General features: G+C 43.0%; 1 protein-coding gene across 2 annotated transcripts in view; it reads right to left on the reverse strand.

Moving 5' to 3' along the window:
- The window catches only part of Prkcb (protein kinase C beta), a 333,644-nt gene that overhangs the window by 42,777 nt on the left and 275,445 nt on the right, over positions 1-15,422 (reverse strand). For both annotated transcript variants that reach the window (XM_027410280.2, XM_027410279.2), the window contains exons 11-12: positions 6,473-6,564; positions 4,622-4,684 (exon numbers count right to left, since the gene is read on the reverse strand). In XM_027410280.2, the coding sequence (XP_027266081.1) occupies positions 4,622-4,684; positions 6,473-6,564 (155 nt within the window). The remainder of the gene's footprint in view (positions 1-4,621; positions 4,685-6,472; positions 6,565-15,422) is intronic.

Here is a 15,422-nt window from a genome sequence, read left to right on the forward strand (position 1 = left end):
TTTGAAGAGTCTCTGAAGATAATGGAGTTCTCTCTCTCTCTCTCTCTCTCTCTCTCTCTCTCTCTCTCTCACACACACACACACAGAGATTCAGAGAACTTACTTAACTCCAAGTATTTCTGGCTCTCCTAGTTTACAGAACATTATTCAGGAGCAACAACTGCTCCCTCAGTCAATAGGTATCTGTTGCCTAACTACTATGTGACAGGCACTATTCCTGGGGTTAGACATATTAATCATGAACAAGATAAATAAGCATATTTTTATATTCCAATTAAATACCAGTGTCAAGCAAAGATAACTAATATTTTATCATATGGTCATGGTTATTTGGATTCTGATAGGCAATATGGTGAATAGGAAAATGACAAAACAGATAGTAATGGTGAAAGGAGATGTCACTGTAGGACAGGTCTCTAAGATAGTGACATCGGGCTTTAATCTAAAGAATTCGTGCTTTTCTCTCATCCTAATACTGCCATCCATGTGAATGAGGAAGGTTTCCCATTCTGGGAAATTCCTGCCTGTCTTCAGTCTGTAAGATTGCTCCCACATCCCATAGGGTATCTTTCATACTTTCTTCCTCCTAAATATCTACTCCAATGTCAGCGTTTTGTGTACATTGTGTAGGGATGCTTGATGGGTCAGACTGTTCTGGTTCTAATAGAAGATGTGGAAGTTTAGGTCTCTAGGAGGTATGGTACTTCCTAATTCAGAGCTCGCTTCTCTCAGAGCATCTTGATCTGGTTCTGAATACCTGTGGCACATACATCTCTTTCTTTCCTGATCCTCAAGTCATGTAATAGGGATGGTGATGAACTTGACTTCTGGTCCCAAGAGTGGTCGTAGGGGTCTATACTTGCCATTGGAAATAGCCACTCACAGCAATTGGTTCAACAACAGCCATGTGAGCCAATGGAGAACCATCAAAATCTTGATACCCTCTTGGTTACCCTCAGTAAAGAGGTAAGCTCTTTTACCTCTGGCTGACTTGGATGCTATAAAATAAGTCTAGAAAGCTCCAGAGGTCCCTTGATAAAGAAAGATAATAAAGATAAATCAGGGGCTGTAAGGAATGTGATAAAGGAACCTTTCAGATGTGTCCACAGATTTTTCCATGGAAGCCAATAAATCCCTCTTTTAAGTTAAGTGAGTCTGAATGGAGTTTCCATGGTCACTTTCTGCTGAATAGCTGTCTTGACAACATATCCTTACACCTCCTATCTGTCTGTGATGTCTCTTCATCCAAGAGCAGATTGTACCCACTGTAGACAACAACCTTCTATTCCAAGTATCTTTGGCAGCACCTGTAGACAAACAGTTCTCATGTTTGTCTTCAAGACATTGTCTCCAAACACATTGTCTCCAGACTAGAAACCAGGAGTGCTGCACTATGCAGCAACTAAATACACCAGACATATGTGTATGTTTACTATACCTGGCACCCCTCAGCTTAACCATATGCCCAGAAACAGGGAGCTGTGTCACTTTTGTCTGCTCTAGATGTAGGCTACCACAACCAGCTTTTGTATGAAGGTGCTGGGGATCCAAACTCAGGTCTTCATGCCTGCACTTGGCCCAGTGAGCCTTGTTTTAGTTGCAGTTTCTCCCTGTAAGACACTCTTATTCTGGAGGGCTGGAACATTTATCTTGAAGAACTCCATTAAGGAAAATCAGCACAGACCTCAGAGTCAGTGATCAATACACCAGATACTAAGTTTGACAAAAAAGGATCTTTTAGCCTCCTTTGACCTCTATCTGTGTGTAGCATGTTCCTCAGAAAAGGAAAACTGAAAACTTTGTCATCTTCCTTCCTTAAGAACTGCACTACCCAGAGCTAGTGAACTCAGGGATTTCTAAATCATGCATACTCTTCTAAATCAGCCTATCCCTAACCATATTATGCCCACAGATAAGTGTAGTCCTCACCCTGCATCAGGAAAACATTTTGCAACAGATGGAAACCATTACAGAACATCATAACCAACAAAGAGACATAGTTGTGGGGCCCAACCACAATGTATACATCTACAATGTAACTCCCACACTTAAGGCTCAGGGAACATTGAAGAAGAGGGGGTGGAAAGATTGTAAGAACCAGAGGAATTGGGGAGTTTGCTGTGAGACTGTGTCTCCTAGTAACATCAGAAGCTACACCCATAAAGTCTCACCAATACGAACTGCCCAAATGTGAGCTCAACAAGGACAATAACAATTGACATGCTACTATGGATGGGAGAAAGACCATGAGGCTTCAACCATACACAAAGAACTACAGGCAGCTAAGGAATGCTGAACATGGGAGAAATAATCTTCTCCAAGGAAGAGCGCACTTGTATGCATCTGAAAACATGCATACAAGTAACACTGTGCAGACTAAGCAGGTTATACTTATGTATTTAGAAATGTGTGCCTGTGCACATGTGTAGACATACATGGATGCAACAACAATACAAAAAGTGGCTGTGAATTTGAAAGAGAGAAAGGAGGGATATATGGGATTGTTTGGAGGGAAGAAAGGTAATGGAGAAACTATGTAATTATATTGTGATTTCAATCCCAGCACTTGGGATGCAGAGGCAGGTGGATCTCTGAGTTTAAGGCAGGCCTGGTCTATATAGAGAGTTCTAGGATATCTGGGGCTGTTACACAGAGAAACCCTGTCTCGAAAAACAGTGGAGAATGAAAAGGAGAATCTATAGATGAGAGAGAGAGAGAGAGAGAGAGAGAGAGAGAGAGAGAGAGAGAGAGAGAAGAGATAGATAGATAGATAGATAGATAGATAGATAGATAGATAGACAGATAGAACATTTCAGAGAAGGGATTGTCTTAGGAACCTGAAGTGCTCATCAATTCCAAATCTCAATCCAGATCCTACTAAGCTGAAAATGAACCCTGAATCCCCAGCTCAGCTAACAAGAACTCAGTTTCATCGCCAGGGCCAGGTAGTATATATATGAAGACTCTCTCTCTCTCTCTCTCTCTCTCTATATATATATATATATATATTTCACAATAATCTTCTCAGGAGCCTGGTTGGTTTTATTCTTTGAGAGGCATGCCCTGGTTTGGGAGACTAAGAAGCAACTGAAGTCATTGGCTTGAATATAGGATCACATCACACAGATGGCGATGTACCTTCTATATATAAGATAGTGCATACTGTCTGAGGCCAGAATTACATTAAGTACAAGAATGACCCCAGAACAAGCTTGAGAGATTGAAGGAGTTCCATGTTATACTGACATGGTGGTGCATGTTCATTGAGGGCAATCATTAGTAAGATGACCAAACAATTTAAAATGAAATTATTTGCCTTTCTGTTTCTGTACAACCACTGGACAATCTATGAAGCAGATAAAAACCTCTTTCCCCCATTGCATTAATTCCTTCCTTATCAGGAAAAAAGGGATGTGCCATGCTTGGAATAGTATCACCTCACCTCACACTTCCATACCACTGCTGCTGAGTAAATACAACTTTGGGTCTCTGTGGGACTCATGCAAGGCTCCACCTTCCATTGCTCCTTCCCCTAACAACTCTAGCTTTACCTCCACCTGCCTGGAGATAACCAGAGTTGGTATCTTCCTGCAGTTTGTCCCATATCCTTCAACTCTAGCGTAATGGGTTCAGGACCCCCAGCTATCTCTAACTGCAGGCAAGAATTTCCATTCTTTCTACGTCAGAGAGGTGATTATCCATACCTAGTACCAGGAACCCCCTTTCATTTCACCATGTTGTTTATCATAGTCCATAAACTCTATTCTCTATAGTTCACTTCTGTCTCTTGCTCTACCGTTTTCATCCCTTCTCTATTTCCTCCACTTGGAACAGTACTCAACACACAGGAGGCTTTTGATGAGTATTTGTCAAACAAATGAATGAAATGGGCTTATAGGACTCTGCAGGGGCCTTTAAATAGATCCGTGCCCATGCCAGGAACTGATAAAAGCACATGCCCCACCAGTTCCTATTACGTAACAGTCAGTCAATTCCCTGTAACCTGTGCCACTCTCATCTACGGAGCACATAGAGGAACTGTACACCCTGGACTCACTGACACATAGCAGCCTCAGGCTTGCTACCCTGCCTTGCATGAAATATAAAGTGGTATGACTCATATAGCTATGATCACACACTTGTTTCTCCCCAAACCGGCAAATGCCAACTTCTGAAGTTAATCCTGTCTTTCAGGGAAAGCAACTCAGAGATCTATTTCCAAATTGCAGCTACATGCAAGAAAAATTGTTGCATAATAACACAATCTTGCCACATTCTGCAGTTAATTCTTTGCATGCTTCCTGGATATGGGGTCCAGGAGAAAAGTGCTGGCACCCTCTTGTCAGAGGCACCTCTTCTCAGAGACTCGGTGTCCTCATGTTTGAGGTCCCAAAGAATCATGGGTGACACAGTCCATCAAGATTTTTCTATCACCACATACAGCTGCCCAAACTTTGCCAGGGCAGTGGGCGATGCTGCCTGGCAGAACACATGCCCAAGTTAGTACTGGAGAATTCCTCCCCCACCACAGATTCTAATTTTAAAAGCAGTTGAAGAAAGAGGCAGGAAGGGAGGAGCTGAGGGAGCCGAGGAGATAGAAAGAACAGCCATGCTCACTTACCGGTAAATGATGCCCTTGCTCTGCAAGAAGAACAGACCGATGGCAATCTCTGCAGCATAGAATCTGAAATTAAAAAAGAATGATGATGGAGAAACTCAAGGACATCATATGCTTGGCAACTCTCAGAAGTCGATGTAATATTGAACAAGGCACAGGGCATGGAAAGCCTACTATGGATGGCCAGCTGTACAACTCAAAAATTGCTGAGCACATGGGTGGGTGAACAAGATAGTTCAGAGTGACAGACTACAGTGGGTGAAAGGTCAGCAATTTCATAGTGGGGAGGGGCCTATGGAATGGGTGGGCTGGAAGAGAAGGATTGTTAAAGGACTTTAGAGACAGCACCAGGCAGCTGTTGGAAGCTTAGCATGCACTTGGCATCATTTTCTGTTTTAATTCAACCTGGAATCTGATGACATAGGTTCTACTAGTACTCCTTTGTTATTCAAATGGGAAACTGAGTCTTAGAAATGATGTCTGTGAAGAGCCTGGAGAAGACATACAGCAGATGAGTGGTCCAGCTAGGACTGGAAACAGCTGGCATCTCAAGGATAACTTTCCAAGAAGGAAACAGGAATCTATTTGTTGGTTTTTCTTGTGGTTCTAGGGGTACAGGTTCTATACAGGGGCATAGAACCCAGAGTATTGTGCAGCTAGGCACATCCTCAGATCTTGTTTTGTTATTTCTTGAGATCTGATCTCCCTCCGAAGCTCAACTGGCCTGTAACTCTGTAACTTGTCATGTAACCCAGGCTTGCCTCAAACTTTAAATCTCCCTGCCTAGCCTCCCAAGGGCTGGCCACTATGACTGGCTCATGAAAGAGACCGTAAGAACATTGAAAAAAAGAAAAAGAAAGTTATACCACAAGGGTTGACTGGACCTCAGGGAGCTGTATTGAGTACTAATAGTACATGTCACGCAGTGATAAATTAAACCTGGGTCAACCAGGTGTCAGAGAGAAAAGAAGAAGCAGTCCTATGATACCATAGTGTTCCTGACTTCAGCAGGTGGGGAGAGAAGAAGACCGATAGGAACACAGCCCATAGCCCTCCCAGAAGGGTGGGGTAAGGCCCTAGAGAGGCTTTCAGGACTCTCTGGGGGAAGCAATAAGATCTAAACAAATACCCAGGAAGGGAATTGACGTTCATTCCTGTGGCTTTTTCTGTTCCTGCTCACCCACGGGGTTCTAAGCAAAGAAAAAGCTTGGTGAGATTTTTATTTTATACATTATCTCTTACTGCCTTATGCATTGGGAGGAACAAAATGGAGAACCTACAACCACGGCTGCTAATCAACTTGATCCTTTATGTCCCTCAGAGTCAGTGGGAAAGAGGTGGGAACAGATGAACAAACACAGCTGGGCCTCACCTACACCGATCCTCCACTAGGCCCAGAATCTTGACGTTGCTCACCCTCCGGCTCTCAGTTCACTTGTTCATAAAGCTTGGGTGAATCTATCTCCCTCCCGGTGCTACTCAGGATGAAATAAGACCATGTTTGTTCAGTACTTAGGGTCTAGTGCAAAGAATGCTCTCAATAAATATTAGCAAATGAACAAACAAATCCCTGCAAAGACATTCTCTGAGGAAGATAGAAGACCTTTCTCTGGATTGAGGGGCAAAAAAATTAGAGATTATGAAACAGCCGTCGCTTTAGAGCTATTGAGTTCTTAGCTGCCCTTCAGGAACATAAAGAATCATCCCAAAACAAGCAGAATAAGATCCTCCTTGGCCAAATATTCCTCACAAAGAGGCAGCTTTAGCCACTGAAAATCCCTCATTGGCTAAAACTTCAAAGGAACTGACACCCATTTATCCCAAGGAAAGGGCACAGCAGGAGGCCTGTCTTACACAGCGTGGGGCTCCTTGAAACGGCCAACTTGTTGAATGTGGTACATGAGGTCACCTCCGTTCACATACTCCATCACAAAGTACAGGCGGTCCTGAGGAGAGAGAGAAGAAAGCAATTATCAGTACCCCAATAGTTTCTTTGGCTCCACATAGGGAGCAGGGAGTAGCTGGGGTTTATGATTAAAACTACCAGGACTCTGGCATGTTCTTTCAAGCAAGACCTAGTGTTCCCTTAAGGGTAACCCTTGTGCCACTGTAAGTATGCAGGCTAGCACAGGTGGAATGAAATCACTTTTAATTAATAACTACAAATTGAAATTCATTTGTGCTGGAAAATATAATTAACACATAGATCTTACTACATAATTGATGTTATTGTTTAGAACAAGGTTTGCTGGAACAAAAAGTAGAAAATACTGGGTGGATAATTTTACAGTAATAGGTATCTGTGGGAGTGGGTCTTCATGTTGGCTCTTCAGTGATTTCACCTCCTAATATTCATGCCCTCCTGTACTACCTCCTGACTGGGCTAATTTGAGTAACCCACAGGATGCATGACTTTAGGATGAGTTTACAAAAGACCCTACAGTTTCCACTCTGCACTTTCTTGGACTATGTCTTCCACTGAAGCCATGATGTGTAGACACTCAACCAGCACTACAGAAGAGGCCTATTGGTGAAGACCCAAAGCTCCTTATCCGCAGCAACAACTCCCTAATCATGTGAATGAATCATCTTGGAGAAGACTATTTCTCCTCAGTCAAACCTTCAGGAAACTGCAGTCCCCACTGGCCACTTGACTGTAACTTCATTTGAGAACAGATATTAGACTTTTAGGGAGGTATGCTAGCCTAAATCCCTGACCGGAACTGTGAAGTGATAAATGTTTACTGTTGCTTTAAGCCACGGAGTTTTGAGGTACTAGGTGGCAGACATCTGATTTGGTGGTTAGCAAAATCCACCAGTTATCAAAGTTAGAAAAATAGCAGCCTAGGAAGACATTGCTGTGGTTGGGCCTGGAATGTCTCCCCCGATGTTCATGAGTTAAATGCTTGAGCCCTAACTGTAGTAGTTACTTTTCTTGACACTGTGACTAAAAACCCAAGACTGCAACTTAAGGGGAAGACAGGTCTATTTTGGCTCATGGTTGTTGTCCACGGTCACCTGTCTCCACGTTTTTAGATTAGACCTGAACGAAGCAGAACATCATGGTGGCAGCAACATATGGCAGACCAATTCAGCTGAGGGCAGACAGGAACTAGACAGAGGAAACACAGGAAGGAGCCAGGACAAATAATAGTCCCCAGGACATCGTTGGGTCATCTACTTACCCTATTGGTTCTACCTCCTACTTCACCACTTCCTGGTTACACATCATCATTCTGTGAATGGATTGATCCACTGCCTAGGTAAGAGCTCTTAGGACCCAATTACTTCCCATAGGTCCGTCTGCTGGCAGCCAATTCCTCTATCTGTGAGTCTATGAGGACCCACCACATTCAACCCAAAACATCAGTGCAACAGAGTCCAGAGGTGGGGACTTGGGAAATTGGTTGGATCATGAGGCTTCTGGGTTCATTTGCTTATGAGTCATAACTTAGTAAGCTATTGGGAGACAGTAGAAACTTTAGGAGCTGGTACCTAGCTAGAGAAAGTGGGTCACTGGGACTTGATCTTGAAAGGTATATTTTTCTCTGGCTGCTTCCCTAGCCCTCCTTCCTTTCTATACACAATCGTGTTCTGCCTCATCAATGGGAGTAATGGTTGGTGGGTTCAAGTCACCATAGACTGACACCTGTGAAACCATGAGCCAAAATTGACATTTTTTCCTTTAAATTGTTTTCCTCAGACATTTTGTTACAGCAAATATTGATGTTTGCACAGGCATATTTCAGGCATTTTCATGGCAAATCCAGCAGATTTCCCTAAGTCCCTCAAGACTGAAGTTTAAAAACAAGGGGCCTGAAATCATGACCTTCCTGTCAGGAGAAATGACATTCTAAAGAGACACCTGTGCCTTTCCATCAACTGTCAGACTGTGGAAATAATAGGTCCCAAAGAATTAAAATTCCCCCAGAAACCCCACCCTGGGAGAAGCAGAGGCTGAAGAACTGGTGCCTGGGCAGAGGAGGAACTTGCCTCTCGGGAAGAGATTATGCACAGTCTGTCAACCTGTCAGACCATCCTTCAGGACAGAGCCAAGACAGTGATGGGTAGGACAGGATGCAGGGTAGGACCACACTTGAGCAGGACAGCTTAGTTGTTCATATGGCTTTCCCTCTATCTAAAGCTAAGCCAGGACAATAACCCCCAAGATAGACTCCCTCTCTCCAATGTGGTCATATTGGATAGTCTAATCACCTTTCTCTGCTTTTTTATAAGCATCAAGAACCCAAAACAAGGACATTTGCAGAAATGAAATAACTGGGACCAGGGGGAAAAAATCTGTGTCTCAACTTGGAGGATTTCTGATATGTCTTTCAAGGCATGCTGTGAACTCTTTCAGGGCAGGGGCTGTGTAAGCCTGTTCCTGGTACCATGAGCAACACACAGTAGGTGCCCAGAGAATGAAAGAGCACACACTTAGAAGCCAAAGAGACTATTTAGAAACCCAGCTCTGACTCTTGAATGCAGGGAATCTCGAGTGTTAACATTTGGGTTCCTGCATTTGAACAGTGGCAGGAATCAGATCTATGGTGAGGCTAATGAGGCAGAAGGTATCGTGGTCCTTGGGAAATGTCCACCTGAGATTTGACATTTCTCCTTCTGTCAAAGGGTGTTTGCTAAATGAATGAACGACACCCCCTCTTCTTAGTTCTACTTGGGTTAGATCGTTCCTTTATTCTGCTTTCTTTTGGCTTGCAGGGCCTGCACTATTTGCAGGAAACTAAAATCCCCCTCATGTTCTCAGGCTAAAAAAACTGTTTCCTCTAAATTAACCCACCCAATCTAAGTCATGTCTTCTTGTTATATTCTTCTGTGAACCTTTGTAGCTGTCCCCTCTGATCGCATCATAGTTTGTGATTATATATTTAACTGGATGATAGTTTGTCCCATCTGTTTATCCATTTATCCATTAAGTAAAAAAAAAATATTTACAGAGCCCTACTAGGAAGCAGATTACAGGTGCTGGAGAGAAAAGCAATGAACAAAACCAACAAAACCCCCTAGCCTCTGTGTTTCAACTTAGCAGAGTGATATTGCTAAAGATAATAATAGAGGTAATAAACAGAGTGCCTAAGGTTGTGAGTGCTACATAAAAACAACAAAGGTTAAAAAGACTGGGTTGTCAGTAGATGGGACAGGAAAAAAGACTTCCAACTGCAATCCAGGGCTCAGGATAAACCTCATTGGGAAGATGCTGGAGCAAAGCCACCTATGCAAAGGCCACAGCAGAGAGTCTACCCACTGTATCTTAGGATCCATGAGGAAGCAATGAGAGTGAAGAATGGAGAAGGAGGGAGACAGGGTGGAAGAGGGTACCAGAGATGGGCCAGCTCAGGTTGTGTAAGGGCATCTGCAGGTAGGAAAACGTAAAGATTTGGTTCTTTATTTTGTGAGTGACTAAGATGGATAGTACCGTATGCCTGCTATCTCTGGTCAAGGCAATCCATCAACATAAATTAATGAGTGAATGGATGAGCAGCACAGGAATTCGTGGGCACCTGAACACCATCATGAATTGGAAGGTTGGAAAAGATGTGCTGGCTCAGCAGCTTCTTTGGGGATAGGCCTCAGAAGATCATTCAATGTCCCTGGGTCTGCATCCCTTTTGTCTGATGAAGACAATATAACCAGACATCTCCAAAAGAGTGGCTCCAGTCAGACACTCAGAGCTGTGCACTGTAACTCTTTGACAAGTACAGCAGTGTGTGTGTGGGGGGGTGTCAGCTGGTTTCTCAAGCCAGACGAGTGCTTTACTTTAAATGTTCCCCAGGTCATTTTGGTGCGACACAGTAATTTTTTAAGAGAAAGCTTAAGCAAGAATTAGGATGAAATGGAACCTAAGAATAGAACAGAAAGGGTTGGAATCCCATCCACAGAGCACTGAGTATGTTTTCATGAAATGTGAGTTAGGTTGCTTAATGTGTTGGTAAAGCTGGGGTCCGACATAAAAGTTGGTCTTACATGAAAAGTTGCAAAGCTACTGGGAGGACTAGAAAGCTGAGAGAACAGGTGCAAGAGTAAAGTGCAGGACAAAGGTCCCAGCTCCAAAATGAACATGGGCTGGAATGTCAGTCTATTACTTACTAGTTGTGCAATGCCATGCAATTATTTAACCTGTCTGATGTGCACATTTTTTTTCACTTATACAGTGGATACTTGCACCTGCCCATAGGGTGCTAAACAACACTGGCATATACAGACTGCCTAAGATGTTGCCTTAGAACAAATATTTAATCCAGCATTTAAAGAAACAAAAACATTCCTTCCAATGCATAGGCTTTTGTGCTACTCTATATAACTTGTACTATATGTTTGTCATGTATGTATCTGAAGTTATTATACAGATAATAATAACACTAAACCACTTCATCAAGCACTTGATGTGTATCTGAGTTAAAGGCTTTATGTATTTTACCTCTTTTATATATCTAAATAACTCAACATGGTATTTGATCACACTTTATCTTAATACATGGAAGCTGATGTGGAGGAAGGTCAACAGTTACTTAGCTGGTAAGTGGCAGAGCCAGGATTTGAACCAAAATGGATCAGTTCTAGGGTCAACACTTGAAGCTTCTCACTGTGCTAGCCCCAGTGAATACAAGCAGCATAGAAAGCTATGAACTAGACATTTTAGAGGTATGTATGGATGCATCCTTTCTTCAAAGCTGCCCCCTCAGCAGGGGAGAAGGTTCACAGCTCTCTACCCAGGCATCCAGCTGAAGCTGGCAGGTTTACAGCAAGTCAACCAATTACATATATTTTGAAATGGCTTTTTTTTCTTTCTCAGATCAATACTGTTTCCCCTCCTAACAACCTAATGAGAGGCAGAGAGGGAAATCGGAAGGTTGAATATGCAGTTTGCACAAAGGTCACACTGAAGATGGTGGCATACAGCAGACAGTACACCAGAGCCAACGACACTCAGCCCCTGATTCTGGGGGGGGGGTGATAGAAAACAAGTCTAAAAATAGCATCTGTCTTTGCCACACACTGAAGAGAACCAAAACACTTGCTTTTAAAAATTATTTTTAAAACTAGCAGATGGCATCGGCCACAGAGGGAGAAGTGAGGGAGAGATTTTACTTGCTTGATTTCTGGCTAGATTAATTCAACTTGCCCCCCACACTCAATAGTTGGAATCCCAGCACTGTGATGGCTCTGCTGAGGGTAATGCTTTATGGTCTGTTTGCATGGCTGACTGTATGTGGGAGAACCCTGATGTCTACCATCTTTGAATTGTACCAGGCTAGCTTTGGCCCACCAGTGTCTCAGTTATTAAAGGTGATTGCTGGCATCTTGCTGTTCCTTTGCCTCTGTACATTTAGTGGTACCCACTTTGTGTCAGGGGCCACTCCACTACCCAGCCTTGCTGCTGTGAGGAACCCACAGTGTCCAGTGTGGAGGATTCGCCAGACACCTTTACAAACGCAACATTTCTCAAAACAGGGTAGCAGAGGATTTTAGGTAACCATAGGTGAATAGGTCTGTACTTTTTACAATTTGTGTTTTTGGAGTTTGAAAATATAATTAAACATAGGAAGCTTCTTATTTCATAGGTATTATTATTGAAGAGGAAGAATAAGGCACATGGAGCCACATAAGACAAGAAGCCATGGGTGGGACCAGATCATGTCTGAAGACGACAAAGGAGAGAAGGGAATTTCAGCTATCCTCCTGGATGATTCAAGTTCTTCACCAAGTTCTACTCCTCTCTTAAAATAAATTTAAATGTTAATTAAATATGTAAAATTATTTAAAATTAGTCTTAGAAATTCCATTTATGGATTTTTCTTGTTTTTTTTTTGCCTTTTTTTTTCCTTCTGGGCATGGTGGTGCAGACCTATAATGAAGTACTTGGGAGGCTGAGACAGGAAGATTATTAAGACCTTCTTAGGCTACATAGCAAAACTGAAATAAGTAAGAAAGTTGAAATTCACTTTAAAAATGGAAATGTAATTATTTAAAAATGTTAAGACATCTTAAATGGAAAGTCATTATCCCTGTAAAAACCATAAACTTGTATCTGGACTCTACTATTTACATTCTATATCCAATTTGACTTTGCTGCACCAGTACTTTAAAGAGTTGTACCATTTGTCCATACCACAAAGTTCCTATCCTCCAGTCGTCAGGAATAACAACGTCTGGAATGTTCAGCTGGTGGCCATCTAGAGCAAACCTTGACTAGAAGTAAGTTTGAGAACTTTCTCTGAGCATTCATTTTGTGTGTGTGTGTGAGTCAAGGTATTAGTCGTCACAGGGGCCCAGATAAAGAGTAAGATACATACCTTGTCTCTAGAGCATCCAAAATCTTGGCTAAAATGTACATATAACTAACTCAAACCATAATCAAAATAAATGCAATGGAAGAAATGGCATTAAGAGGTCCGGAGTGAACCTTCTGGGCCTCAGCTAACTATAGGGCCTCTTCTGCAGCCCCCAACTCTCACCCAATTGCCTCCCCTCCAGCTCCCTGGAACTTGACTTTGTTCCCCACACATCTTACAGAACCATGGCCTCAAAAATTCCTTGTCCTCACATTGTTGTTTTTGGTAAGGGTTTACTTGATGGGAGCCCCCATCCCTGTATAGGAATCACGAAGTATTTATTGAGGATCAGTGTAAAGCCCAGCATGGCTCTCCCCCTCCTGTCACGGCTCAGAGCCTTTCTTTGGGCTGATGCATGTTGACTTGTATTTCTAGCCTTTCCCTCTCTCCTGAGCTCCAGTGGGCTCCAGCTGGCTCCAGGACGTTTCTAAGTGGGTGTTCCACTGTCATCTCCAATTAAGAGCTCAGAAAGGCGAACTCACCATCTTTCTCTTCAGACTAGCCAGTCTGCCTGGCCTTAAAGTGCCTCTTCCAAAGCGATGCTGCTCTGACTCTGTCCTTTGGCCTGCAAGCTGAAAGTAGTGTCTGTGTGTTCTCATTCTCTTTTCTTTATTTCTTAGACTCCATCAGAAGATTAAAAAATGATAATCAAATGTCTGTCTGTCACTATGTCATCTATAATGGTTGCACAGGATTTTCCAAATCTGGAATGTGAGTCCAGGGTATGGTCATTTAAAACGATGACTGTATGGCATATGCACAATTCATCTTAGGGTCTGCACATGGAGCCAGGGAATGCAGAGACAGTCTTCCCTCAATATTGCTGGGATAGAGTGTGGCATGATGCCTGTGTGGTGGTGGGGGACTTCTGATATTTTCTGTAGTTATGGTATGTATGTGTGTGGTGTATGTACACATGTGTCCATGTTTTTGTATTCAGGGTCTGGGGGATGACATTGGATGGCCTGCTTTATCACTCTGCATTATTTCTTTGAGGTAGGGTCTCGCTGCACTAAAGCTGGCAGCCAGCAAGCTCTTCCCCACACACATACCCAGCTCTAGGGTAACAGGTGCACAAGGCTGTGCCTAGCTGTTTATATGGGAGTCAGGATCCAAATTTAGTTCCCGTGCTTGTGGGACAAGCACTGTTACCCACTAGGCCATCTCCCCAGGTCCCTTGTCATTTTTAATGAAACCTCGCAGAGAACACCAGCCATGTGGGCAGCTCTTTTGCCATGCTCTAAGATGAGCTGTGGTAAGTTGTCTATGTGATGGTTTTTAATGATTTTTCAAGGCTGGTCCATGAATTCAATGTGTCTGTAAGCTGCTCCTTTATCACACACAGCCATCTGCTTCTCTCCAGAGAAGCCGTGAAAAGCTCTGGCTTTGGCATCAGTCAGTCCTGGTTCACACCCTAGTTATATGGGATACTTGCTCTGAGACCTTGGGTTGATTATTCTCATGCTTTGTCTTCCTAAACACAGTAGAGACATAGCAGCTTGTCCTCCATATGGGGTTCCTCCATGTCAGACGATGCATGCCAAGTCTGTGTGAATTCACAGAGCTTCATTGAGGGGGATGTGTGGTCAAGGAGATGTGTCCACACTCAACTCTCCTTTCTCCCATTTTATAGCTTGAGAATCCCAACCCCAAACAAGAAGTTGCTGCTCTTTTTGTTTTAGCTTCCTATTGCCCCTTCACAGACACAAAGGTTCTCAGGGATAGAGCCTCCTTTCCTCTTCCATGGACTTCATAGACCTCAGATCATTGAATGAATATGCCGATGTCACCATTGAGAAAGTAGAGAGAACCCAACTACCTTTATATCCACCTGCCCTAGCACTTATACTCAGTTTACATTTCTGGTTCCTTGCTTGCCCAAAGATCCTCTAATCATTAGGTCCTTGAATCCCCGACACTTGCCAAGTCCCTAGAAGCCCCTTGGGTACCATCTTCCTCTCCAAGAGGCACTGAAGACTGTCTGTGCCTGAATCTTCTTGGACTCCATTGGCATCTCCCACCTAACAGAAGCACCACTTATCCTTCCAAGCATATACAACACTTCTTATAAGGTTCCTACTGAGTGAGCAGTACCTAGTGAGCACTTGGTTGGGCCAAGAAAGAACAACTCACGTAAGCTGAACCAATCAGATTCTCTTTCCTGTGATTATGAATTGGAACTCAGGAAATTTGCTGGATATGGACTAGAGAAGCTACACTTGCCACAGGCAGTGAGAAACACAGAAATAATGAAAAAGCAGACAAATCTGCCTTTGACTTACAAATTCTAGGTCCTTCCAAGGTCGAGCACACCTGTGCCATTGTTTCTTTCCCATAAAGTCTTTCTTAGTGTTAGTAATTTGTTTTTGTTTATGCATGAGGTAGTTGAGGGTGGGATAGAAGTGTTCTATTTCATATAACCCAGTCACCTCTGAATAAAACCTTTGCCAGAA

This window comes from Cricetulus griseus, chromosome 3, assembly GCF_003668045.3.
Source record: "Cricetulus griseus strain 17A/GY chromosome 3, alternate assembly CriGri-PICRH-1.0, whole genome shotgun sequence".
Taxonomy (NCBI): Eukaryota; Metazoa; Chordata; class Mammalia; order Rodentia; family Cricetidae; genus Cricetulus; species Cricetulus griseus.